The 27,617-nt window shown below is 53.7% G+C and overlaps 4 protein-coding genes and 1 long non-coding RNA gene across 5 annotated transcripts; 4 read left to right on the plus strand and 1 right to left on the minus strand.

The window, feature by feature from the left end:
• The first annotated feature begins 1,098 nt into the window (after positions 1-1,098).
• LOC130598593 (basic phospholipase A2 Cdr-13-like) lies at positions 1,099-1,733 on the plus strand. Its single transcript, XM_057408115.1, has 3 exons — positions 1,099-1,280; positions 1,381-1,487; positions 1,579-1,733. Exons 1-3 carry the CDS (start codon positions 1,099-1,101, stop codon positions 1,701-1,703), a joined length of 414 nt encoding a protein of 137 aa, XP_057264098.1. The 3' UTR covers positions 1,704-1,733.
• Positions 1,734-2,473: 740 nt separating this feature from the next.
• Positions 2,474-3,861, plus strand: LOC130598588 (uncharacterized). The gene is made up of 4 exons (XR_008972033.1): positions 2,474-2,614; positions 2,991-3,047; positions 3,217-3,340; positions 3,775-3,861. It is a non-coding gene; the product is annotated as an uncharacterized LOC130598588 (long non-coding RNA).
• Positions 3,862-6,401: 2,540 nt separating this feature from the next.
• On the plus strand, positions 6,402-8,261 carry PLA2G2E (phospholipase A2 group IIE). Its single transcript, XM_057408102.1, has 4 exons — positions 6,402-6,764; positions 6,892-7,039; positions 7,450-7,556; positions 8,089-8,261. The coding sequence occupies exons 1-4, from the start codon at positions 6,737-6,739 to the stop codon at positions 8,229-8,231; spliced, it is 426 nt and encodes a 141-aa protein (XP_057264085.1). The 5' UTR covers positions 6,402-6,736; the 3' UTR covers positions 8,232-8,261.
• A 6,250-nt stretch (positions 8,262-14,511) lies between these two features.
• Positions 14,512-23,196, minus strand: OTUD3 (OTU deubiquitinase 3). The gene is made up of 8 exons (XM_057408091.1): positions 23,015-23,196; positions 21,788-21,936; positions 20,231-20,343; positions 17,448-17,570; positions 16,331-16,456; positions 15,541-15,628; positions 15,086-15,267; positions 14,512-14,755 (listed from the first exon to the last, which is right to left on the minus strand). Exons 1-8 carry the CDS (start codon positions 23,194-23,196, stop codon positions 14,579-14,581), a joined length of 1,140 nt encoding a protein of 379 aa, XP_057264074.1. The 3' UTR covers positions 14,512-14,578.
• Positions 23,197-26,255: 3,059 nt separating this feature from the next.
• Positions 26,256-27,348, plus strand: RNF186 (ring finger protein 186). The gene has a single exon (XM_057408094.1). The coding sequence runs from the start codon at positions 26,298-26,300 to the stop codon at positions 27,195-27,197; it is 900 nt and encodes a 299-aa protein (XP_057264077.1). The 5' UTR covers positions 26,256-26,297; the 3' UTR covers positions 27,198-27,348.
• The last annotated feature ends 269 nt before the right edge of the window (positions 27,349-27,617 follow it).

A 27,617-nucleotide genomic window follows, 5' to 3' on the forward strand; every position in this document is an offset into this window, starting at 1 on the left:
GTGTAAAAGGAGGAAGAGAAACAGAGGGAAGCTGCATTCACTCATCACTAAACATGGGGTTTGATTCATTCCCCTCACACGGGGCGTGAACATTCACTCATCCAGAGGCTGCATAACCCGTGCTCCTGGGAAAGGCACATGTAGTGATGCTTGCATTGCAGCCCATGCACTTCCCCACCCTCATACAGCACCGGGGTGTTGGCAAGGGCAGAGAAAAAGGCCCTCGGGCACCTCTGGCCTGGGGCACAGAGCGTTGGCTTCCTCCTTGGGCTGGAAATGCTGCTCTGACAGCCCCAGCCCTGTGAGCACAGCCAGGGCGCCGAGGGGAATCCCTGCGTTCCCATAAAGGGGAAGGATGGTGCCTTCTCCTTTGCAGAAGAGCCCAGTCGGCAAGATTTGGGTAGAACAAGCCCCTGGCAGCAGGGAGCAAACTGTATAAAGCACACCCCGGCAGCTGCAGGGCCCTGGGGGCGAGCGGCGGCTTCCCGAGGTAAGCAGGGATGTGGGAATGCCGCTCCTGCCTTCAACCAGCGCGAGCGGGAAGCGAGGCCCATGCTGGGAAAGCAGGATCAGGGAAGGCTCCTGAGACACCAGCCCAGAGCGGAGCGGTGGATGCAGCCCTCGAGGGTTTCCAACCTTTTCCGTCGTTCCTCCAACCTTTCTTCCTATCCCTTCAGTTTGCTTTTTCCACTCCTCCACCAGCCAATTCCCATCGCTTCCCATCCCCAGCACAGCCTCACCCTCTCATCCCCCAAGGTGGGACCACCTCTGCTCCCACTGAGGGGGAAGTACAAAGGAAAGTGGTTGATGGAACAGGGGAATGGTTTGGTTTCCTCTCCCAGGGCTGTCAGGAAGATGAACCTGGCCTTCGCTGTGCTGGTTGCATGGGGTAAGTGTCCTCCCTCGCACCACGGCTCTCCATGCAGTGTAGTCATGGAAATTAGGACCAGGCTGGTCATTTCCTGACCTTTTCCCATCACCAAACATACAACAACCCTCCCGCACCGAGTACTCTGCTCCATGGACCAGTCTTAAAGACATCACCAGCCCGGTACCCATCTGGGAGCTGGAGGGATGGAGATGCTGTTGTGGGGCTGGATGTCAGCGCGAACCCCACCTATTCCCGCTTCCCCAGCTCTGCCCCCAGCTCATGGGAGCCTCTGGGATCTGCACAAGATGATCACGAAGGCGACGGGGAAAAACGCTTTGCTGCATTACTCCTTCTACGGCTGCTACTGCGGCTTTGGGGGCAAGGGGCAGCCCAAGGATGCCACAGACAGGTAAGAGCGGCTCCAACACCTCCCTGCCCGAGCATGGCTTTAAATGTGGGGGGGGGAAAGGGAACAAAACCAAGCCCCAAAGCCTCGAGGTCCCGCATAGATGCTGCCAGCTGCACGATACCTGCTACGAGAGCCTCCTGAGCCACCAGTGCAATGCCAAAGCTCAGAGCTACCTCTACGACTGGGCCGGCAGCAGCCCCTCCTGCAGTGAGTAGGGCCCTGGCAAAGGGGGTGCCCCCCCCCCCCCCCCCCCCAACCCCCGAGCTTGGGGTGACCCAGGGGTCCCCTCTGCCTGCAGGAAAGGGCTCGTGGTGCTCCCAGCTCTCCTGCGAGTGCGACCGCAGCCTGGCCCTTTGCCTCAAGAGAAGCACCGGGAGCTACAGGAGGAGCCACCGATTCTACCCCAGGCACCGGTGCTGGTGATGGGAGCTGGGATGTGGGGCCGGCTTCTGCACCCACACATCCCCACATCCCTGCTGATGATGGGAGCTGGGATGTGGGGCCGGCTTCTGCACCCACATCCCCACATCCCTGCTGGTGATGGGAGCTGGGATGTGGGGCCGGCTTCTGCACCCACATCCCCACATCCCTGCTGGTGATGGGAGCTGGGATGTGGGGCCGGCTTCTGCACCCACACATCCCTGCTGGTGATGGGGGCTGGGATGTGGGGCCGGCTTCTGCACCCACACATCCCCACATCCCTGCTGATGATGGGAGCTGGGATGTGGGGCCAGCTTCTGCACCCACACATCCCCACATCCCTGCTGGTGATGGGAACTGGGATGTGGGGCCGGCTTCTGCATCCACACATCCCCACACCCCTGCTGTTGATGAGGGCTGGGATGTGGGGCCGGCTTCTGCATCCACACATCCCCACATCCCTGCTGGTGATGGGAGCTGGGATGTGGGGCCGGCTTCTGCACCCACACATCCCCACATCCCTGCTGGTGATGGGAGCTAGGATGTGGGGCCGGCTTCTGCATCCACACCTCCCTCCGTCCCTGCCTGTGTGAACCACGTCAGTGCTGCTGTGAATTCCCTCAAAGCGCAAATAAACAACGTGCTTAATCCACCCCTCTGTGGGCAGCAGAGAAATCCCCTCTGTGAAAGCACAGCATCCTCCCCAGGCCATGCAGGAACTCCGTCTCGGCCCCTGCGTCACGGGGCTGCAGCCCACGGGGACGGAGGGGTTTGGCCAGCGAGGGAAGGGGCGTAGCAGAAAGCAATTTTGGGACAGAGAAGTGATTTCAGCACTTCCAGTTGGGAGCTTCGGGCCGGACGTGGAGGGGCTGCTCCCCAGGACAGCGAGGAAGGGGAGACGGAGCCATCCCCCGGTGAGCAACTCCCCCTGTGGGGTGGGCTCGTGGCTGCTGCAGAACGAAACCACAGGGGGGGATGCTGCAGAGCTGCTTCTGCTGCTTGCCATTGCTCTCAGATAGAACCTCCGTCCCAGGGGTAGTGGCACTGCCCCTGTAAAGTGATGCCCTGGGTGCTGGAAGCAGTGGGACGGGAGGCGGGAGGTGCTCGGGGGGTGGGACAGGTTCCCAAAGGGTTTGCTTCTGGCCAAGGGGCAGCAGCACAGATGCCGGAGGGCACGGCTGCCTTTGCCACCTCTGATTTCGGGGTGATCAGACCTGACTTCAGAGGCACGGTTTGAATGGCGGTGCCTGTCACCCTGCCCTGCTGAGCGTGTCCTGTTTCTCCTCCCAGGCGTGGGTGAGAGGAAGATGAAGGTCCTGCTGATGGTGGCAGTGCTGTTTGCCTGCAGTAAGTGCAGCCATCCCTGGCCCACAGCTGGGAGCCAGGCTGCAGCCCTGTGCTGATGCACGGAGCATCCCCAGACCCCCGTGCGCTCCACGGGGACACCGTCCCCATCATTCCCCAGGCCTTGTTTCTGCACATAACTTGTAAAAATCACACTTTCTGCTCCCTTTAGGTGTGTCCATAGCTCATGGGAAGCTCCCGCACACGTTTGCACCGGGACTCGAGGGGAGCACCGTAGGAAATGTGACCCATGGCTGCTCCTCGGGATGGGGCACGTCGAGGGCTTCAATGGACCGGTACAGACAGTGCTGCCCCTGAGGGCTAACGCTGGCCCCAGGGTAACCCCAGGGGTCATGAGCAACCTCTAAAGCCTTGCAAAAAGCAGACCAGGCCACGGGCAGCTACAGGAGGGGAATAGGCTTTAGGGAAGGCGCCTTCACCCCTAATTCCAGCCCTGTAGTCGGTAGGGTTGTGCCAGCAGCAGCTGCCTGAAGTCAATGGGATGGCTCCAGAGGAGAAGGACGGTCCTGAAGGCAGGATGGTCCCAGAGCTGGACAGAGGTAGCACAGGGGAGTAGAGAAGAGGCTTTGTGTAAGGGTGGGCTGGAAGGAGCAGCTTCGGTGCGGTTCAGGGCAGGAGGAGGACGCCGGGCTCGCAGGGCCCGTGCCAGGTAGGTCCGAAGCCGCTGGTGCCGTGGTTCGGATGAGCCCGGGCTCTCTTCTCGCCGCAGGTGCTGCCGGCTCCGGGCCTGCTGCTACGCCAGGCTGGCGGCACGGCGCTGCCCCGCGGGACCCGCGCAGCCCTTCCCCGTGCCCCGGGCAGCAGCGCCCCGCTGCAGTGAGTCCCCGCCGCTCCCCAGCATCCCGTTTCCCTTCCCCGGGCAGCACTCGCGGAGCTGCCCTAAGGGGAGGGCTCAGCTGCGCTTCCCTCCGGTGTCCGCAGGCTCCGGGACCTGGTGCCAAAGGGGCGCCTGCCGATGCGAGCGGGCAGCCCTGCTCTGCCGCATGCACAGCCGGGGGCAGCTCCGGCGCCGCAGCAAGTGCCGGGGCCGAGGCGGGCGGTGCTGAAGCCAAAGGGGCTCCTTGCATTGAGCCGCATCCGGGCTGGTGAGCGAAGGGACGGGGCCAGCAGCGAACCCCAGCCCTGCCGGGTCTCCTCCGTGGGGCTTTCCGGCTTCGACACGAGGACAGCCGCCCTCTGGTGCGGTTGTGCCGGCGCGCACCGGGTCCGAAGAGGGAGAGCAGCTCAGGTGCGAGGTCTCGGCGCAGGGAAACACGGGAGCGGTGGGCACCCGCTCCTCGTCGCTGCGAAGGGCGAGATGGAGCCAGCGCGCGTTCCCCTCGGCTCCTGTGCAGCCCCTCCGCTCCCTCTGCTTTTCGCTTCGCTGCACGTTCCCTTCTGCTGCTCCCAAATAAAACCAGAGAGCGCAAAAGTTCGGTCCTCAGCGCGGCGTGACTCGCTCAGGCAGCGGCTAACGTCTTAGCTGGGTTTCCCGACGGAAAACCAGCGACAATGACACCCCCTGACCTGCATCTGCACATCCCCGCTCATCCCCGAGCCTCCAGGCTCCGGGACGTGCGGTCGTTCCGAGATGGAGCAATCCAAGCCGACGCAAAGGGCTGAGTGATGCTGGGGAGGGCCGGGCGCTGGCAACCTCTGCTGCAGTGGGGTGGTCAGCAGCTCGCCTCGCAGCAAAACACATTTCTCACTAGAAAGGAATGCTGTGGCCTGATTCTGCAGCAAGCCCGAGCACAGCCCCTAGAACAGGCGGCTCAGGCACCGGCTGCTTCCCCCCTCACCGCAGCAGCGTCCCCATAAAGCAGGGTTTCTGCCCCGGGGGTTGGCCCGCTGTGAGGTCCTGGTTCTGTGACCCCCTGTGGGGCTCAGCAATGGAGAGCCACAGGAACAGGGAGCAAACGCGGCCTCGGCAGCTGCCATTCCCACCCTGGCTTGTGCCAAAGCTGAACTCGGTGGCACCAGGAAATATCCCTTAAATCAGCAACGCTTCCTTCTGGCTGCAAGCCAGCGCTGAGCTCTGCCAGCTGTGCTTATCCTCAGGGGGACAAGGAAGGAGAGGGCAGCCTTTCGCCCCACAGCTGCTGTCTATGGCATAAATCAAGGATCAAATCCTTGCCGAGATGGGAGCAGGAGCATCACAGAAGTGGACTGCAGGTCAGGATGAGCTGGAACACGCTCTCCTTGCTGAAATCCTGGGTGAATTTTAACTATTTATGTATTTTTCTGCCTGGAGAAAAGGCAGAAAAGGCGTGTAAAAGGCTCCCGACAGAGGGGGAAGAGATCCTGCTGGGGCCCTGACCAAGTTCCTTCTTCCCATCATCACTCCAGTTTCACACAAGTCACGTCCTTGTTTCCCATCTCAGTTTCCCCATCACAGACAGGGGATTTCCTCGCCCTGGCTGGTGCTGGGGCTCCTCGCAGAGCACTGAGAACCTGCAAGCTCTGCCAGAAGGAAACTGCTAAATGGGCATTCAGCATCACCTCTTGCGTTAGAGATTGTCTGCAAGCGACAGCCGTCCTCCCCTTCACCCTTCCAGCATACAGCCCTGGTATTGTTTGTCCTTGCCCTGCTGCTTGCCTTAATTTCCTTCTACATAAATCATGGACAAGCCCTTTAAACTCATCAAGAGCAACCGTTCCCCAGCACTGCCAAGGCCACCCCTAACCCATGGCACTGAGGGTGTGTGAACACTTGCAGGGATGGTGCCTGCAGCCCTGCCCTGGGCAGCCTGTTCCAATGCCTGAGCACCCTCTGGGGCAGGAATTGTTCCTCAGCTCCATCTAAACCTGCCCTGGTGCAGCTTGAGGCCGGTTCCTCTTGTCCCATCCCTTGTTCCTTGGGAGCAGAGCCCAACCCCTCCTGTCAGGCAGCTGTAGGGAGCCATCAGGTCCCCCCTGAGCCTTCTCAGCTCCAGACTGAACCCCCCAGGTCCCTCAGCCCTTCCCCATCACACTTGTGCTCCAGGCCCTGCACCAGCTCCGGTGCCCTAAATGTGAGCCAAACAGCTCACCCAGCAGCCCATGAGCAACGCCTGCTCTGTTTTGAGAGGAGGAAAATGCACACAGGGGAAGCAATGGAACATCCCCATACAGAAGGAGCCTCTGGGCACTGAAGACCCAGGAAAACCAGCATACAGACCCTTTCCTCAGTCCCATCTCTTGCCACAGCCCATTCTGGAGGGCCACCAGCTCACGGTGCTGCATCTCACACAATGGGTACTTCAGAAGCAGAGGATGCTTTGCACCGCCTGCATTTTCTCCCTGCCTGGTAAGTCATGATGGAAAGGGTAAGATACAGAGTGGTGTTTTCCAACCTAGACATCAAAAAGAGTGCAGGAGCGAAGTGGTTCCCATTTTCCCTCAAGTTTTCCCATTGGGATGCTGAGATACCCAGGAGCCACGCATGGACTCAGCCCCGGTCTGCCCCATTCATCCCAGTCCACCAAAACCTCCCCTGCAAAGGGCTGTCCCAGCGTAGGGCTCCCCACTGAGGCCTCCAGCAGCGCCGAGAGAGGCTCGCACACACAGTGCCACCAAAATGGTGACATTTGTCAATATTTGCCCACTTTGGGCTCTCTGAAGGAGGGGCCGCGCCAGGCAGCCCATGGGGCTATAAAAGGTGTGACTGGAGGCACCTTGGGCTCACCCGGACACCGGAGCTGCCACCACCAGCCATGAAGCTCTTCTTGTTGCTCCTCTGCTGTGAGTACCCTCCATGGCCGAGGCATCCCTAAGCAGTGAACCGGGGAGGGTGAAAATGCTCTTCCTTGCTACAGACGGCTGGGAGGGGAGGTTGCTTTCCCCGTGCTCCTAACGCCGCTGTCCCCAGTGGCAGGGCTGGCGCCTGCTGCCTGCAACGTAATTCAGTTCGGTTCAATGATCAAGCGCAAGACAGGGAAATCACCGCTGTCCTACAACGGCTACGGCTGCTACTGCGGCCTGGGGGGATCCAAGCAGCCGCTGGACGCCACCGACAGGTGAGTCGGGACCCGGTGCTCCCAGCCCTCCCTGCCTCCCTCTCCCTCCATCAGCGCAGGGAATGCTTGCCCTGCTCCCAGTAGCCCAATGCAAGCATCACTGCTTGTCCTCCTTAAGCGTTGCTCGGGAGCAGCAGGTGATGGAATGGGGCACAGCAGCGTTGCTTCTGCCCGGGCAGCATCAGGCAGAGATGCTGTGGGATCCAGCTATGGGCCATTTGTAAGCAGGGGGAAGCATGTCGAGCTGGGCTGGTGATGCCAGAGGTGTGAGTCACCTCCCCACGCTCCTGCAGCACGAGGAGAGCACCTAACCCAGGACGAACGGGACACGTTCCTCACGGTGCTGATGTGAGCACTACCGGTGCTCACCGCCATGGCACCACCCGAATCGCTCCCTCTCGTGCCCGCAGGTGCTGCCATGCCCACGACTGCTGCTACAAGAAGCTGTCCTCCTCTCGCTGCAGCCCCAAGCTGGTCACGTACAAATACTCCATCCAGGGAAGCAAGATAACGTGCGGTGAGAGGCGGCGCGGGGCCAAAGGCACAAATACACACACCTCTCCTCCGAGATGTCCTTCGGGCCATTATCCTGGCCTGGAAACCAGCTGGGGAGAGGGTGGAAAGGAGGGAAAAGCACCTGGAATAGGGCAAATTAATGTTTCCTGGGAATATGGTGAGGTGTAGAGCTCAGAGACCTCCCAAAGGAGGGGGTTGCCCTTCTGTAAGGGCCAATACTGAAGGTTTGAGGCAACCCTCCCATCTCAGATGGGGACCTGGCCCTGCTGCCTCCCTTTCCCCAAAGCAAACATTGTCCTGTCATGGTGAGTGGCTAAAAACAAAGCACTTCCCTGTAACCTAGGCAAATATCTGTACATACATACATAGATAAAGTCACCTCAACAGCTCCTTTATGGCCATCCATGGTTTATAGCCCCACGCGCCACAGGTCAGGGGACGCCCCAACCTCAACATGGGGATGATCCAAGAGCCATCTTCTGCCTCTCCCCCCCTCCCTTCTCCCATCCCCATCCCACCCCATTTCCTTCCAGGATCTGGGACTTGGTGTCAAAGAGGGAGCTGCGAGTGCGACAGGCGGGCGGCGGAGTGCTTCCAGAGGGCAGCCAGGACGTTCCGGAGCTCCTACAGGAACTACCGCAACTCCCTGTGCAAGGGCTCCACTCCATCCTGTTGAACGCACCTCAACGGCAGGAACGGGCTCCGCTGCGGGCTCGGTGCCTTCCCAGGGGCTGGGCAGAGCCCGGCTTGGTCCTGAGACACCAAAACCGGTGCCTGGTGCCTTGCCCTGGCACACAGGGAAGGCCCCGCTCCCCGCAATGAAATCAATCATGAAAACAAGGAGATCACGCCAATAAAAGCTCATTTCCAAAGGCAGTTTGTGAAGCACGCCTGGCGTTGGGTTTGGCGTTGGGGAACTGATGGTGGAAGGGGGAGGAAAAGCGCAGGAACCAGCGCGGGAGGCAGCAGAACTTTGCGGCTGATTTCCTAGGGTGAAAATTCAAGCCCAATTTTGTATCTTGTCCTTAGAAAACGCTTACCAGAAGTGGCATTTTGGCAGCAAATTGGTAAATCTGGAGCGTCAGAGCTGAAAAACTGGGATTGACTGAACCAGCGGGCGGCTGCTGCGCCCCAGCCCCAAACCAGCTCCAAACCAGCCCCAAACCAGCTTCAAACCCAGCCCCAAACCAGCTCCAAACCAGCCCCAAACCCAGCCCCAAACCAGCTTCAAACCAGCTCCAAACCAGCTTCAAACCCAGCCCCAAACCAGCTTCAAACCAGCTCCAAACCAGCCCCAAACCAGCTCCAAACCCAGCCCCAAACCAGCTTAAAACCAGCTCCAAACCAGCTCCAAACCAGCCCCAAACCAGCTCCAAACCCAGCCCCAAACCAGCTTCAAACCAGCTCCAAACCAGCCCCAAACCAGCTCCAAACCCAGCCCCAAACCAGCTTCAAACCAGCTTCAAACCAACTCCAAACCAACTCCAAACCCAGCCCCAAATCAACCTCAAACCAGCTCCAAACCCAGTCCCAAACCAGCTTCAAAACCAGCACCAAACCAGCTTCAAAACAGTTCCAAACCACCTTCAATCCCAGCCCCAAACCAGCTTCAAACCCAGCTCCAAACCAGCTCCAAACCAGCTCCAAACCCAGACCCAAACCAGCTCCAAACCCAGCTATAAACCAGCTTCAAACCCAGCTCCAAACCACCTCCAAACCAGCTTCAAACCCAGTTCCAAACCAGCTCCAAACCAGCTTCAAACCCAGTTCCAAACCAGCTCCAAACCAGCTATAACCAGTTCCAAACCCAGCCCCAAACCAGCTATAACCAGCTCCAAACCCGCTCCAAACCAGCTATAACCAGTTCCAAACCCAGCCCCAAACCAGCTCCAGACCAGCTCCAAACCCAGACCCAAACCAGCTCCAGACCCAGCCCCAAACCAGCTCCAAACCAGCTTCAAACCCAGCCCCAAACCCAGCTCCAAGCCAGCCCCAAACCAGCTCCAAACCCAGCTCCAAGCCAGCTTCAAACCCAACTTCAAACCAGCTCCAAACCAGCCCCAAACCAGCTTCAAACCCAGCTCCAAGCCAGCCCCAAACCAGCCCCAAACCAGCTTCAAACCCAGCTCCAAACCCAGCCCCAAACCAGCTCCAAACCAGCTTCAAAACAGCTCCAAACCAGCCCCAAACCCAGCTCCAAACCAGCCCCAAACCCAGCCCCAAACCCAGCTCCAAACCCAGCCCCAAACCCAGCCCCAAACCCAGCCCCAAACCAACTTCAAACACAGCTCCAAACCAGCCCCAAACCAACTTCAAACCCAGCTCCAACCCCAGCACCAAACCCAGCTCCAAACCCAGCCCCAAACTCAGCTTCAAACCCAGCACCAAACCAGCTCCAAACCCAGCCCCAAACTCAGCTCCAAACCCAGCCCCAAACCAGCTTCAAACCCAGCCCCAAACCAGCTCCAAGCCAGCTCAAAACCCAGCTCCAAACCAGCTTCAAACCCAGCTCCAAATCAACCTCAAACCAGCTCCAAACCCAGTCCCAAACCAGCTTCAAAACCAGCACCAAACCAGCTTCTAAACAGCTCCAAACCACCTTCAATCCCAGCCCCAAACCAGCTTCAAACCCAGCTCCAAACCAACTTCAAACCCAGCTCCAAACCAGCCCCAAACCAACTTCAAACCCAGCTCCAAACCCAGTCCCAAACTCAGCTTCAAACCCAGCCCCAAACCAGCTCCAAAACAGCCCCAAACCCAGCTCCAAACCAGCCCCAAGCCAGCTCCAAACCATCTCCAAGCCAGCTCCAAACCCAGCTCCAAACCCAGCTCCAAACCCAGCTCCAACCCAGCCCCAAACCCAGCTCCACTCACAGCTATAACACAGCCCCAAACTAGCTTCAAACCCAGCTCCAAACCCAGCCCGAAACTCAGCTTCAAACCCAGCCCCAAACCAGCCCCAAACCAGCCCCAAGCCAGCTCCAAACCCAGCTCCAAACCCGCTCCAAACCAGCCCCAAACCAGCCCCAAGCCAGCTCCAAACCCAGCTCCAAACCAGCTCCAAGCCAGCTCCAAACCCAGCCCCAAACCAGCTCCAAACCCAGCTCCAAACCAGCCCCAAACCAGCTCCAAGCCAGCTCCAAACCCAGCTCCAAACCAGCCCCAAGCCAGCTCCAAACCAGCTCCAAGCCAGCTCCAAACCCAGCCCCAAACCAGCTCCAAACCCAGCTCCAAGCCAGCTCCAAACCCAGCCCCAAGCCAGCTCCAAACCAGCTCCACTCACAGCCATAACACAGCCCCAAACTAGCTCCAAACCCAGCCCCAAACCCAGCTCCACTCATGGCCATAACACAGCCCCAAACCAGCTCCTAACGAGTATTTAGGTAACGAGCAGGCACTGAGGCCATGGAGGATCAGATGGGGGGTCTGTGGGGCTTGGCTTTCCCTGTGTCTCCAGCAGGTCCTCATGGAGCCGGGCAGCTGTGCCCAGGCTGGGCTCCTGCAGCCACCTCATCCTCAGCACTGCTTTATGGGATCCCCAGTTGGCACCAACGAGCCAGGGAGGCAGCTGGGCTTTAATGCCACCTCAGAGAGGTGCTCTGCAGAGCTGGGGGTCCTCAAACAAAGGTGATTTTAGGGTGTTTTGTTTGAGTTTTACCCCAGCATATGGCTGCTAACCTGGCCCCACTGCATCACGAGCAGCATCCCTACTCCTTCCTCATGCTTCCTACGGTAAACACGGTGTCTTTGTAACTCCAAAGCACCCGCTTCTCCTTTTACCTCGTTTTCTGGTTCCATCAAGGGCTTTGGGATGCAGAGAGAGCTCATGGAATCATGGAATCAACCTTCAAGATCACCAACTCCAACCGTTCCCAGCACTGCCAAGGCCACCACTGACCCATGGCACTGAGGCCTTGCCTCCACGGTGTGTGAGCACTTGCAGGGACGGTGACTGCAGCCCTGCCCTGGGCAGCCTGTTCCAATGCCTGAGCACCCTCACAGGGAAGAGCTTCTGCCTAAGAGCTCATCTCAGTCTCCCCTCTGGCAGGTTAAAGCCATTCCCCTTGGCCTGTCCCTACATCCCTTGTCCCAAGCCCCTCTCCAGCTTTCCTGCAGCCCCTTCAGGCACTGGAGCTGCTCTCAGGTCTCCCCTTCAGGAGCCTTCTCTTGTCCAGGCTGCCCCAGCCCAGCTCTCTCAGCCTGGCTCCAGAGCAGAGCTGCTCCAGCCCTCACAGCATCTCCGTGGCCCTCCAGGGAGGATGGTGCTGGGTGGGATGCAGGGAACGCAGCTTTTTGCTGTGCTGCAGCTCACCTTCACGAGGCTGCCCATGACAGCACAGCCCCAGCAGCACTGAGCACACACCCGGCCCTCTGCCCACCCGTGACCCTCAAAGATGTCATCCAGCAGCTGGGAACCAGCAGCAACGCTCGAACACCCAGGGAACACGCAGTGCTGCCTGTCCTATGACCGCATGCTCCGAAGCACAGCTCCACCAAAGAGTAAACACGGGCTATGAATCAGGATGTTTCTCTTCTCTTGTTCCTCGCCTCCCTTCCTCCTGCAAGGAAAAATCTAGGGCCTGTTTACAAAGCACAAAATCCCTGAGGATCATTGCATAAGTATTCCCTAAAAAAAAACACGTCAAAAGGGCAGGGGGAAATTTCAACTTCTTAAGGAAAGACAGAAACCAGACAGGATGAAAGCTTTAACATCTTTGAATGGAGAATCTGTGTAGGTACGAAGTTATCCTGGCTAAACCAAAGAGAATGGGACTGCTCTAACAAGACTGAGGAGACCACCGCTTGAAAAAAAGATTTTAATCATATTACACTTGGAAATGAAAGCATTTTCAGCCACAGATTTGGTTCCAGGTGTCCCTGAGCTGACGGTCAGCATCTCTCTTTGCCACTGAAGAGGTGTTGCTCTTGCAGGCTCATCTGTTTGTCCTGGGCAGGGTGAGTTTTGCAGGTCCCTTCACACGCTGGAAAGCTCAGCTTTCTTCCTGCTGTCTGCAGCATAACTCCCCTCATGGCTCTTCAGGCTCCAAGCAACAATAATCCTTTTATCAGCTCTGCCTCAAGAAGACAAAAAAGCGATTCATTAACATCAAACATCTGCACGCTCGTATCTTTTCAGACTTGCAGAACCCACCTGCAAAGCAAAACACAGCTGGGCAAGACAAAGGTGACATGTTCACCTCCATTACCTGGCTGTCCTCAGCTCCTCACCCCGGTGAAGCGACTCGTGCTTTCTCCCTTCCAGCCATGACTTGTGGTTCCATTACTGAAAGTGACTGTCTTAGAGAACATGAATGCCAGGAAGCAACAGTGCTAACAACAGGCTAAGGTTGGCATGAAACAGATTTCACCTAACTCCTTTACAGCGTAAGAACAGTACTGTGAATTCAAGGCTCATCCATGCTCTTCCCACCTATGGAATAGTACAGACTTCCCCCATGCCCACCACAGGCACTCAGAGCAGCATGCAACCCACTGCTTCACTTGCCAGACACTATGTCCCACCATAAAGCAGAAGGGCTGCTTTGTATTACTTTTTATTTCCACCAAACTCATTACAGGAACCAAAGGAACTTCTTCACCAGCATTAAAGCCTGTTCTCCTATGCCACCAGTACTTACAGCTCCTTCCTTTCTGTTCTCCACCTGCTCTGGATAAACAGTAGCAGAGCATATGAAGAAGTACTAGCTCAGATCTTGGCAGTTCAGCCAGAAAAGGCATTTGTATTTCTGTGCCGATTTGGAAACTGCAGAGAATACATGGAATTTTGTCAAAAGCAGCATTCCTTACTTCCAGAAAGATGTATCTAATCTTTGCCCTGGCTGATGAGGTGTCTCCTCTTATCTGTTGTGCTTCCTTCAAGCTTAGTGTTTGACGCCAAGCCTAAAATCCAGAGTGAAGCTGAAACACCACAAGCCATAAATCAAGGGCCAAGTCCCACAGTCCTCACGCTTCAGCTCATATTCACAATCCTATAGTAGAAAGTATCACAGGATTCAGGCTGTACATTCTATGGAGCTCAGTGAACTTACCAAAGAGGGGTTTAAGATGAAAACATCCTACCCTGGAAAAAGCTTGATTTATGAAGAGCGAAGTAGGCAGAGTTCCCAGTGAGCACTGCTGCTTGGAACCTTGCTCCCAGGCCTTTGGCTACATTAACTCCATGTGGAGACTAACAACTATCAAGCTCCTGGCTTGGATTAAAGCTCTGGAGTAGCCCAAATGCTCCAGAGTATGGCAAAGGAGATGAGATTCCCGATGTCCAAGTAATAACACTCAACAGGAATCTCATGCCTGCTCATGTTGTGTTTTACAACCTCATCAGGGTAAACTGGCTCTGTGGTCTCAGGAGTTCACTGGTATCACTGTATTACTGAGCTCATCTCAAACTGGATGCAGCAATCCCATTCTCCCCCCACATATTAATCGCTTCTCCAACAGCCTACGCAATACAAGAAGTTCTAATTAAAATAAAACTCATCCCTGCATTCTTGCATGGGAAAGAAAAGAGGAATGTCACAGCTGACACAGTGCTGGCTGACACACTTCGGTTTGGAAAGGATTCTAGGATTCTCTTTGCTTTATTTAAACAGGAAGAGAAACCAAACCCCTGAGTTGAGAATTGTTAAGCTTTCCCTGACATCAAGATTAAATAAAGCTCCTCCAAGTGTAACCCAAGTAGAAAGTTACATTAAATCTAAATCATCTCAGCACATCAAGAAGTGTCAGAGCAAACCTGACACTGCTGGGTGAAGAAATGGTTCTCACCTTCATCTACCTCCAGAATCATACACCCAAGTCTCTACTTTTTGTTAAGTTCAAACAACTCTTCTCACACACAGGTTGATGCAGAATTACTGCCCCACAGCTGAGGAAACAGGAAGTTCATGTGTGCTTAGAGATCTCCGCAGCAACAGATAACAAGGAGTTCTTGGAAATCTGCTTGAGGGCAGATTGTCTTCCTCAGCTTTATTTGCTTTTCTCACCAGAGCACTCAGAACACAGTCATATGTTTAGCGCTCCTATGGCCTTCACCAAGGTGACGTGGTTGGTTGAGTGTGTGTCTCTCTTGCCACTAACTGGACAGTTACTTTTGTTACCCAAGACCTTTTGTCGGTGCCTCTCTTCCTGCCTCTTCTTCTTTTCCAGTCTCTGCTGCTCCTTCTTTTGTTTTTTAGATGCCTGAAAGGAAGGATGAAAGCGCAAAGTTGAAAACACACAGCGGGGAAAGTAATACACTGGCAAGGAGATAAGCACACAGCAACGCAGCTGCGAGGGAACGTTTATTCCAGACTACTTATCAGGACTTTATCTCGTGGCATTTTGGGGAAAGCAACACATGTCTCTATTAAATGTCTGGATCAGAGAAGTCTCAGCTGTAGCAGCAACAAAATCCAGTAAACAGAGGCTGGTTTTAATTCAAAGGGAAGACAGTTGCTGATTAAGTAACCCAAAGCATTACCCTAATCGTTAAAGGGTGTGCAAACCCCTGGCAACCCCCCCTTCACATACCTTTGGGTTTCTGCTAGCTTGGTTCTCTTCGTAGGAGCTAGGCTGTCCCTTGTTGTTTTCTCTTTCACCTTGATGCAAGCTCTGATTTCCAAAGAGTCTCAAACCAGTTCCGTTTTCTTCCCCCAGAGTTCTGCTGTGCGCTTCCTGAGCTGTGCTCTGGGGATCGTGCTGCTCCTCAGTACCTACCAACAACAGACACACTCTACTCAGATGCTGCTTCCCTGCCAGCCAATTCCTTTCTCTGGGATTTCTGGAAGAGGGGTGGCTCTGGGAGCTGGACTGAACCTGCCCTCACTAACAACCTTCCTGAGCACTGGAAGGCTGAGGCAGCAGCACAGCCAAGAGCAAGCTTCAGCTGCTGCTGCTGCTGTCGCTGTTGAACCACTGTTGACAGTGAACCCTGACATCAGACAGTGTTCCTCTGAAGTACCAGGTGACAAACTCCATGTACTTACTCATTCTCTTCACTGCATTCATTTGAAAGATGGCAGATTCTACACTGTAGTCTTCCACTTCCAGAACCTGGCTTACCAAGTCAATGTCCTGTCCACAAGAGAAAGATTAAAGCTGAAGAGAGTTCAAATCACTGACCTACATTAATTTACTAACTATCTGCACCACTGAGAGGGCTGCTCTCTGCTTTTCTGGCCTTTCAACTAACCTGAAAGAGGTCAGGGGGACTATTAAAATCCTGAAGACATCAGTTTCAGTGTAACCACTTCACTCTTGGCCTTGTCTGTTCTACGCATTCACACAGTGCAAGCAGCAACGTGCAGGAACACAGGCCAAGATCCAAAGATCACCTAGTCATTGGTATGTTCAACTGCAGACATCCTCAGAGGATTTCACAGAATCATAGAAGAAGAACTTCTGCCTCATCTCCAACCTGAACTTTCCCTGTTTCCATCTGAACCCATCACCCCTTGTCCTATCACTCCAGTCCCTGATGAAGAGTCCCCCTCCAGCACCCTTGTAGCTCCCTTCAGACACTGGAAGGCTACAAGGATTTCAGATCTTACAGAACTTGTTTCAAAGTGAGTTCTCTGAGAGACTGCAGAAAAAACACCGAAAATGATCGGCTATCCACACTGAGCACATATTTCATCTGCATTTAAGGGCTGAGTCCAGGATGAAATGCATCTTAATTTATGGCTGTGGCACTTAAACTGGCCAAAGGGGAGTACTTCGTAGCATCTCATCAAGAAGGTTTGAACACTAAACACAAAAAAAGCTGTCACTACTTACTGAAAATCCAGTTGCATTACACACTTCTTGTACAGCATCTTCCATCTCAATTTCAATTTCATCTTCAGAGTCCTCCTTCTGTGGCTTCTCTTCCTTCTTTGTACCTGAATCATTTTTGGAAAGCAACTGCAAGAAAAGCAAACCCAAGATCACACAAACATGCAGCAATTTCATTATATGCAGTGAAATAAAACAGCTGACATCAGAATAGTTTTAATCATTGTGGCACACTTTTCTCAGATATATCCTGGGTCAAAGTATCTTGGAAACTGCGACTTCCACCATCACTGACACCGTTTCACACTGAGCAAGCTCTCAGGTACTACAGGATCATGGCTACTACAAAACAATCACTGGCTCTTTAAATGACATATTGATTTTATTACAATACCCCACAATAATGTGCAGAGAACATCTCAGCCTCGAGAAGGGAAGGCTCCTTTAGGGGAGACCTCAGAGCAGCTCCAGGGCCTAAAGAGACTACAGGAAATCTGGAGAGGGGCTTTGGACAAGGGCCTGTAGGGACAGGCCAAGGGGAACGGCTTTAACCTGCCAGAGGGGAGACTGAGATGAGCTCTTAGGCAGAAGCTCTTCCCTGTGAGGGTGCTGAGGCGCTGGCACAGGGTGCCCAGAGAAGCTGTGGCTGCCCCATCCCTGGCAGTGTTCAAGGCCAGGTTGGACACAGGGGCTTGGAGCAAACTGCTCTAGCGGAAGGGGTCCCTGCCTGTGGCAGGGGTTGGGACTGGATGAGCTTTAAGGTCCCTTCAACCCAACCCATTCTATGGTTCTATGGATTCTATGATTTCCAGCCCTTTTCTTCCTTCCTTTTGTTTTTGCATTTGAGGTGCATGAGTGTGTAATCTAGGTGAAGTTGCTTCAAGACACCTACAGCCACATCAGAGGACCAGATTTCCAGCCCAGTAACTGAAACACTTCACAGCCTGTCTCAGGAGAGCAGGCACCTCTAGCAACAGCAGCCTGAGGGGCTTTTCTGTCTCCAGCTCCACACAGGGACCAAACTCATTTCACAGTCTCAATGCAAACAAGAAAGGAAATCAACTGGAAACAGTTTTATTTATGACCCTCTGCTGATTCGGGTCATTCTGTCATAACCAACCTCCATCTGAAGATAGGCTGGAGCTTCAGAATCATCATTGATCCTCCTCACACTGTCATAGTGCTCTCCGTCACGATACGCAATGTGCAGTTCTCTTGCATTGCTTTTGTCTGTACCACGAATCTAAAGAAAGGAAAGCAATTGCAAATCAAATAAGGATTTGGGATCAACTTGAGCATCACATTTGGCAAAGTATTCATTTTCCGAAGCAAAGGATAAACAATGTGATGGCAGCAAAGAGAGCTACTGAAGACTCTGTAAACAGGAAGAGCTGGTCTAATAACCCAGATGTGACTCCGGGAGCACAGAGGCTCAAGGCTGATGTTTGAAGCCAGATACACAACGTTGGGTCAGTTACACCATAACAAACCAAACATGGTGTGAGAATAGTTCAACGGAAAGCTCAAAAGTAGTTTCCACACTTCCTACATGAGTTTTCTGGTCATGTTTCAGTGCCAGCTTCCACTGAGTGTCCAATGTCATTTCCCCTTTCATCAGCACCAAGTACAGCAGCTTCTGTAAAGAATTCCTGTTCTGTCATCTGTACTGGTGCAAGAATAATTCCTACCCCGATTGTCATGTCTCAAACCAGCAGCTGAGAGCTACAGAGTGTTCCAACTGCTGCAAGGAACACAGAAAATTCCACTGGGTTTGCAGATCTCCTCTGCTTTCCTGTCAGGAGTTCAAAGATCTGAGAGCTCTCAGGAGAAGATGGCAGCGAGCAAACGACAAGACACACTTGCTTTAGGGCAATCAGCCCATCCCCCTTACAGAGCACACACCAAGTCACCTTTCAGCCTTTGTGCTGCACTAGCAGCTTCAGACTGCACAACACTCTCCCTTCACCTTGCTCACCTTTAAGTTCCAACTCAAGACTTCCCTCCTGCCTTTTATCCTATGAAGTTATTCAGCAGGTTGGAACTCAGCTAAGATTTATTCTCAACATCTCTCCTCTGCCAGAGCCTAAACAGGTATCTAAAACCATCACAAAGCTCTTGCAAGGTTGTCCTGAAAATCAGCCAATTTTGCTCTCAGCCGTGAAGCCTCTTTCTACAACACACTGAAACTGTAAGTAAAAGATAGCTGCAGATAAAAAAAGGAACGAGCACTGAAAGAAGGTAGAGAATTATCCCAAAAGCTAATAAAATAACCTGTATGTCTGAGCTGACCTGAAGCTCTGCATTTACAGTCACTATCAGAAGATGTAAAGGGTGTTTAAAGCCCTAAGAAGTCCATGGGGAGATGCCACCTCCCATGAGCTTCTGCTCAGGTCAAGGTCTGACAAACAGCTGGAAGCCCTGAATAATCCAGCTCTGCTGTGGTGGATACAAACAGTTCTCTTAAAATTAAAAGATAACTCACCATCTGCTTTAGAGTTGGGACCAATGGATAAATTCAGAGCATCTGCTTTATGCATCTTCCTGAACTGCCTGTCTGGAAATGCTCTCTTTGGAATCTCATCTTTCTAAAGTTTTACTGGGGCTCCACAGCAGAAAGAAAGGGGGGGGAAATGTCAAAGTATAGAAAATGGAGAGAAAAGGGTGGCCTGGGTTAGTCAAGTCTAGCAACTTGCTAACACTGTCACTACCTCGTGATGTCCTGATGTATCCTGTGTAGGTAAGAGACTCTATGTTCCAGCTACTAACAGCTCTACCACCTACACCATTCTCAAGAGCCTAAGACAACCCTTCCCTGCAAGACTACACTCAGGTAAAACAGAACCTCATCACAAACTCTGTATTTGCAGCCCTGGAAAGGTCAATGAATGGGGAGGGGAAGAAAGAGTTTAAGTTATGCAAGAGGACATGGAAAACTAATAATAAGATTTAAGTACACTGAGGTGAGTGTCCAGTTCAGAGCAGTAACAGAACACGAACTGCAGCCCCAGGAACTCTCCTGCAGGGTCAACACCTCCAAACACTCACAGGTCAAGCAGCTAAGTATTACTTATCTGTCTTACTGACCATGGCTGCCACAGAAATAAGAGTTTAAACTCATTTGGGCTCTGGAATCCACCTGACACTGTTTCAGATGAATTTAAGACACCACTGAGAGCTTCCCTGTGGTCTTTTATCTTTATTGCTGTGTTTAACCTATGTACTGCTTTGGTTCTGTCTGTAAACTGGGGCCAGACACAGTCCTGACTTGCAGGTTCTCACTTGCTCAGGGAACAGGCAGAGAGAGCATGGACCCATTCCACACATAAAGCAACAGAAGGGGAATAGGAAGAACCTGGTGGATCACTTGTTCCAGTGCGTCTGTCAGAGGAAACCCCGCTGCACAGTCCCTTCCAGAAGCTGATTAAACACTGCCTTTCCTCTTCTGCCCAGCCCAGAACCTGTCAGAAACCTCATTCCAAACCCCATGCAGAACTGATGGACCCTGCAAGGACTGCTCTGCAATACCTCCATTTCTCTATTCCTGAACCTTACTGTACAGAGGCTTCCTTAAGCCTGGCTCAAATTCCTGTCAAAAAAGTCATGTCATACATAGTCTGATCTTCAGGAGGCAGAAATATACCACTGAAGCCAGTAGCTTAAAACCAAATTAAACACACTGCACTGTCACCACATACTCGCCTTTCATGCATTCACTGGTGTCTTTCATTCTCTCTGAGAACCTGGAGTGTTTTCCACCCCCAGGACTGAAAATCAAGCTCAGCTTTACACCCTGCCCAGCTAAGCCCAGCTACTGACTGCTCTCTTTTAATAAATCAAGAAGTTCTAACACTATTTAGTCATCAGCTAAAAATTAGGCCAAAATACAGAGGTCTGGTTTCTCACCTGCCAGAGTGGGGCGTTGAGCTGATGAATAACCACGTTCATTTGATTGTTCCTTGCAAAGGCCACAATAGCATCATTGCCAGCAAAGGTACCAGGCTTTGCCAGATTGGAAACTAAAGGAAAAAACATTCAGAAGAGTTGGAAACCTCTTTTCTGACACTTCCAAAAGCACTGGAGGGATAGTGAGGAATGTAAATTTCAACACAAGCCCAGGAAATTCTGGAAAGGAAATCCTAGCTGGGAAGAACTGACTTCTGAGGCAAGGATTTGGCAGCAACTGAAGCTAATGTGCCTTAACTGGACACAGAAACCTCCAAACCCCACAGTAAACCCTTAGATTATGCAAGGCCATCAGCTCTGTGGTGGTGCAGAGGGAAGACAGCCACATGCTAAGTAACCAAGTGCTTTCATGCATTACCTGCATGAGAATTGGCACATCCTCGAAGCTGTTAGAACAAAGGCTGGGTTTGTCTCTGCTTTGGAACTTCCCCTGGGATACCTCTGTGAAATATCAAGTGTCAAGGAGAAAAGGGAACCCACAGAAATCAGCCACTCAACACCCACCAGTATTCAAGGAAAGACAGACCTTTCCTTCAAGTTCCTTGTGAAAACACCAGGTTTTGACTCCTTGGCTTTTTCTGCTTCTCTTTGTTTCACCAAGATTTTCCTAAATTTAAACAATTTCCAAGACTAGTTTCATGGAATCAGACTGGTTTGGGTTGGAAGGGACCTTAAAGCTCATCCAGCTCCAACCCCTGCCACGGGCAGGGACACCTTCCACTGGAGCAGCTTGCTCCAAGCCCCTGTGTCCAACCTGGCCTTGAACACTGCCAGGGACGGGGCAGCCACAGCTTCTCTGGGCACCCTGGGCCAGCGCCTCAGCACCCTCACAGGGAAGAGCTTCTGCCTAAGAGCTCATCTCAGTCTCCCCTCTGGCAGGTTAAAGCCATTCCCCTTGGCCTGTCCCTACATCCCTTGTCCCAAGCCCCTCTCCAGCTTTCCTGCAGCCCCTTCAGGCACTGGAGCTGCTCTCAGGTCTCCCCTTCAGGAGCCTTCTCTTCTCCAGGCTGCCCCAGCCCAGCTCTCTCAGCCTGGCTCCAGAGCAGAGCTGCTCCAGCCCTTGCAGCATCTCCATGGCCTCCTCTGGCCTCGCTCCAACAGCTCCAGGTCCCTCTTGTGCTGCTGCCCCAGAGCTGGATCAGGGCTGCAGGGGGGGTCTCCCCAGAGCACAGCAGAGGGGCAGGATCCCCTCCCTGAGCTGCTGCTCACGCTCTGGGGGTGCAGCCCAGCACACAGAAGGGTTCTGGACTCAAGCGCACACTGAAGCCAGGTCATGGGGAGCTTCTCATGGACCAACACCACCAGTTAATGCATGTTTAACAGCTCATCTTTCTACAGAAACATAAAAGACCCAAAAGTAAACTCACTGATTCTAAACATTAATGAGGAGCCCTACCACAGGTCTGGGATGAGGAACTCTTTAGTAAGAGGCTACTCCCATGAGATGTAACCACATTACACAACACCCCTTCCATCAGTGCCCTGTGCAGACCATACCGTGTCTCTCAAAGGGCACATCATCCTCCACAAAGGGCTCAAAGTCCTCCCGCTGCTGGATCATGTAATCCACCGTCTCCTGGCGGTGGCGGAGGTGGTTCCGCGAGTGCCCCTCGAGCTGGTCCCCCAGGGCCCGAAACAAACAGTTGCTACAAGAGAGAAAGCAGAGGTTGGTGTGTGCGACACACAGCTCGGAGCACACTGCCGAACAAAAGACTGATCCAGCAGCAGAGAGTATGGTGTTCAAGGGCAAGAGCTGCTCTTTCTGCCCATGGATATGAATGTGAAGCAGCACCTATCACTTGTTTTTTGTTGGCTGCTACTGGTGGAACTCCTCATAGGAAGAGAAGGTGTTGAATTAATGTCAGCTCCAACAGCAGAAGTCAAGGTCAGCAAGAGTCACAGAATGGTTTGGGTTGAAGGGACCTTCAAAGCTGACCCAGTCCAAGCCCCTGCAATGAGCAGGGACATCTTCATCCAGACCGGGTTGCCAGAACCACATCCAGGCTAGTCTGGAACGTCTCCAGGGATGGGGCATCCAGCATCTCCCTGGGCAACCTGTGCCAGTGCTTCACCACCCTCAGTGTAAAGGATTTCTTCTGCACATCCAGCCTGAACCTCCCTCTTTTAGTTTAAACCCATTACCCCTCGTCCTGTCACAACAGGCCCTGCTAAAACGTCTCTCTCCATCTTTCTTATGGGCCCCCGTTTAAGAAGTGAAAGGCCGCCATAAGGTCTCCTGGAGTCTCTCCAGGCTGAACAACTCCAGACCTCAGCCTTTCCTCATAGCAGAGGTGCTCCATCCCTTGGATCGTTTTTGTGTCCCTCCTCTGGACCCTCTCTCTTTGCTGTACTGATGAACAGTGCAGGGCTCAGCTGTCTTAAAGAGACACTGATCCAAAGGACACAATGCAGCCAAGGGCAGCCCCATGACCCACTCAGCAATCCCTCAGCAGACAAATCTAATGCCCCGTACTTCTGCACCTCCCCTTGCACACTCGGCATGCCAACAGAGCCCCAGCCCGCCGCGGTAAGGCCTGGGACCAGCAGCCCGAGGGGGCACAGCCCCCCAGCAGAGCCTCCTGACCCGCGGGGTGCACCGGGGGAACACTCACTGCTGTGCAGCCCCAGCCCCAGCCCCGGCCCCGCTCCACCGCGCGGGGACCGCTCGCAACGCCGCGGACACGGGTTGCCACCACCCGTGACCCGCCGGCCTGGGGTGCTCACCCATCGCCCGGCACCTCCCGCAGCTTGAGGCCAAGAGCCCAGAGCTGCCGTGCGAGGCCGCCGCCGCCCGGTGCGGGGCCGGGGCCCGGGCCCTGCCTGCCGGGGCTCTGCCGGGACCTGCGCGCCCGCCCGGCTGCGGCAGCGGCACCGGGCCGGGCCTTGGCTGCCGGCTTACGGGACATCGCACTGCGCTTGCGCCAACAGCCACTCACGTGGCCGCAGCACTACTGAGAGCTGCACCGGGCGGCCAGAGCGCCGCCCTCCGCGCTGCTGCCCCCTGGTGGAGCCCTCCAGGAGGAGCTGGATTAGGCTCGGGAGGGAAACTGAGGCAGGGGAAGCAGAGGGCTTCCCTTGGGATCACAGCCACAGCCCCCCAGCGTGTTCCTGCTGCCCCAGCACGTCTCCATCCCACCGCTGCATCCACCCATGTGTGGGGACCTTCACTGTCTTCTCCAGCCCGAGCAGGAGGTCTCTGCAGGCCGTGTCCACTCCATGCCAACCAACCACACCGACAGGAACTGGAAAAGGAGATGAAGGACGAGACGACAGTTGCCCACCCATGAGGAGGCACCACGGGAACATGGCTGGTGGGCCAGCACAGCTGGAACAAGTCAGTGTAACACACCTCCCATGTGGAGCCCTCGTGTCCCAGATCCCCCAGAACCTGCCAGGCTAGAGAAGGGGCACAGCACAAAGATGGGGCTCGACCAGAGTGCAGCACCTGGGGAGGATTCCCTGCATCCTCATGCTCCACCACAGTGGGCAGCTGGAGAATCCGTCCTCAACCATGAGCAGACTGGAATTACATGTTATTCCTGACTCACTCTGCTGGGAAGAGCCTGTTGTCACAACAGTCTGAGCACAGAAGGCAGCTCACAGGACTATCACCGGTATCTACACGGAACAACTGAAACCAGGGCAGAGGGACCACAGCGTTGGAACAGCGGTGCCGAAACCACAGCCTGAGTGCACAGCTGTGGCTTCCTGAGCCCCCAACAAGATCACACTTCCACCCTTGGGGTCCCCAAAAAGCTTGAGGACTCACCAACACAACATGCTTCCCGTTCCCTCCAGTGAGCCACCCTCACAGAGGTCTGTAGCAAAATAACCATGTCTCCAACAGCTCCAAGTTCCCACAACAGGATTCATCCCACCTGGTTTCAAACTCCTCCAATCACGAGTGCAGTTGCCCCCTCTTGGTGTCTGTTCCATCTTCCCAACATCTGTGAGATGGTTTCATGCTGTTCTAATAATTAAGAATCAGTACATTTTAAGACATTTCCATTTTGGAACTGACAAGACTGCATCTGAAGCTTCTAAAGCACTGTAGAAGTGGCAGGTCTGGCTGCTGCGTTCCCAGATCTTCTAACAGCTTCAACTTACTAATAAAGTAAAATGTTGTGAAATCCAACAGAAAATTCTCCTGGTTTTAAACATAAATGAGTCTTGCAGCTCACCAGCCGGCTTTCAGCCATTCCTGCACTGCAAGTGAGTCTCACTTCTGCAAGTGAAAGAATTTGGACCGGCTCGAGCAAGTCCAGAGGAGGCCACAGAGATGCTGCGAGGGCTGGAGCAGCTCTGCTCTGGAGCCAGGCTGAGAGAGCTGGGCTGGGGCAGCCTGGACAAGAGAAGGCTCCTGAAGGGGAGACCTGAGAGCAGCTCCAGTGCCTAAAAGGGCTGCAGGAAAGCTGGAGAGGGGCTTGGGACAAGGGCCTGTGGGGACAGGCCAAGGGGAATGGCTTTAACCTGCCAGAGGGGAGACTGAGCTGAGCTCTTAGGCAGAAGCTCTTCCCTGGGAGGGTGCTGAGGCGCTGGCACAGGGTGCCCAGAGAAGCTGTGGCTGCCCCATCCCTGGCAGTGTTCAAGGCCAGGCTGGACCCAGGGGCTTGGAGCAAGCTGCTCTAGTGGAAGGTGTCCCTGCCTGTGGCAGGGGTTGGAGCTGGATGAGCTTTAAGGTCCCTTGCAACACAAACCAGTCTGGTTCTATGACCTTCAGGCTCCTAATAATTTGGAGTCACCCACAAGTCCATCAAACACATCAGCAGAAATACAGCAGGAACGCCCAAGCACTTTTATGAAGCTTGCTTACGACAAAGCTCCTACTATTTCTCAGCAGAGAACAAGCTCTTCTCACCTCATCCCCTAATCTAATCTCTGGTTCAGGAGATTAGTCTCTTCCTGAACGCCTTGCCCTCCTAAATTGCAGTTGTTCCATTTCTTTCTGATGTTCCTCTGGTGGGGGGAGTGGCTGGTACGTGGAGGCACAGTGTTAGCCTGAGTGCTTGGGTGCATCTGAGGGCACAGACACAGTATGGGGTATCTTCTACCGGGAATGATGACCTCATCCAGCTTTTCAGTATTAGTGACCCTTCCTTTTCTACCTTCTTGCCTTCCTTAGGATTCTTACTGAGAACCCAGCTGCATTTTACCCCTCAAAATAAAAAGGTAGAAAGAAATTAGAGACTGAGGGATTGTGATCCAGCGTTATTTGTTTCAGATGAGATGAATATTCACAAACCCACCTATCAACAGGGCATTCCTGAGCACACCAGGTCCTGTGAATGCCAGTAAAGATGGTCCTACCAGGACATGAACCTTACTTCTAATTTCCAGCTCTCTCATGCACCCTGTGAGACCCTATATGAGCCTACGTCATGCTTTGGCTTGCACCTGCAGCCCTCTGGTGATGCTCCATCATGGATGCTCCTCAGATAAAAGTTAGTAATAATCAGACATTCAACACTCAACATTGATAATCTCAATCTTTCTGTTGTGCTGCAGAGTAACAGCTCGAGGACAGTGGGTGTTGCTAAAGCAAGAGCAGACTTCCTACCCAGAGAGCTCAGAATTCGTCATTCTGCTCTCTCTAATCAAAGCCCTACAACCAGTGTTAGCAAATCATTCTCCCGAGCCCCCTACTGGCAAGCAAAGCACTGCGTAGAGACCAATTAAACTGCGTTCAACATAAAATACTCATTTAGTAATAATCATAGTCTGACTATCACAGTGAGCAAAGCTGCAGCCTGCTAATGCCATGGGGTCTGCTTCTGGACAGGAATTGCTCAGTGAGATTACCAGCCCTTGTAAAATGTCTTGGCCACGAAGTTACTGATTAACTCTGGTCCCCATCTCATAAAAACATCATATTGGAGGAGCACAACATGCTGAAAGCTGTCACTAACCAATCGTGCCTACAACAGGGATAAAGCAACACATAAAAGGAGCCAGAAACTCAGCAGATCCTTCAGCTAAGTGGAGAAAAACTGCACTGAGGTGTATCTCCATGGAGAAATTCACTGACAAGCTGAACAAGGACCTTGGATCCACAGCTCCTGGAGCACCACAGGCTGAAAAGCAGAGTCCTGCACCTGCTGTGGAATGTGCTGCAGGAATGAGCAGAGCAGGACCCCAAACAGAGGATGTGAAGAGCCTGGGATTCACCAAAGAATGTGTTAAAGAACTGGAGAGACCTTCAGGCATGGAGCAAGCCAGTCCTGCTGCCTCTGAACCAGCAGTTTTGGAAGGAGACTGTCCCAGCGCAGCGTCTCTTGTGCTAACAAACAGGAACTGTCCTGAAGGACACGGTTTGAACCACCAGTGTTCAACCACATCTATTGACCTGGACTGCCTGGTTTGCTTCAACAAGTACAACATGTACAGAGTGCCCAAGCTCCTGGACTGCCAGCATGCCTTCTGCGTGGTGTGCCTCAAGCTCATCCTCAGGAAAGACGGGAATGCCTGGATGATCACCTGCCCCCTGTGCCGAAAAGCCACTTGTGTGTCAGGAGGACTCATCCGCACGCTTCAGAACAAAGAAGACATCATGGAGCACTTGGAAACACCCAGTTCACATCCTGAGGTGCATGTCTCTGCCATAGGACTAGCCAGCAACAGCTGGACTCAGACCAGCCAAGACTTGCTCTACAGAGATGAAAGCGTTCCAGCAGACAACAGGCTGGCTGTGCAGAGACTTGTGCTGCTCCTGCTGCTGGGGGTGATCCTCACCATCCTCATCCTCCCCTTTATATACTCTGGGCTGATAAAATGGGTGGTTTGTCTCATGCTTGCTTTGGGGGTGGTCATCTCTGTGGTGCTTTGCTGCACTCCTAAATTCTACTGGAGGTCTAACAGGGACTTGCTCACCTCCTGCCACAAAGAGACCCACATCACTGCTATAGCCTGAACCAACAATGGACTGGTCCTGCCTGCAAAGCTGTCTCATCAGTTTGCTTTTGTCACTTTGTTCTTGTGTCATCTCCTGATTAGCACTGCAGAACACTATCTGAATCTGAGAGATTATGTCCTGTGAAAATCCCATGGCTGTATTTTTCCCACTCTTACACCTTTTCTTGGGAGAGTGTGGGGGAGAAGGACTGCTACCTCAGGGAGTGGGTGCCCAGCCTCAGGGGATGAGAGAGGCTTTAACACACATTACCACTTGAACCCCCATCACTGCCCAAGTGCTTGTGGCACAGGGACTGGGAAAAGGGGATGTCAGTTGCTACCATTTTAAGTTGCACACTGCATTGGAGAGGAAGAGGCACAATCAACACTCCTACTTGTGAGTCTGCAGCTTGCCAAGGGCAAGGGCTCTCAAAGCTCA

The sequence above is a fragment of the Pezoporus wallicus genome, unplaced genomic scaffold, assembly GCF_028554395.1.
Source record: "Pezoporus wallicus isolate ANWC-B61680 ecotype Strahan unplaced genomic scaffold, APGP_CSIRO_Pwel_v1 contig_13381, whole genome shotgun sequence".
In the NCBI taxonomy this organism is placed as follows: domain Eukaryota; kingdom Metazoa; phylum Chordata; class Aves; order Psittaciformes; family Psittacidae; genus Pezoporus; species Pezoporus wallicus.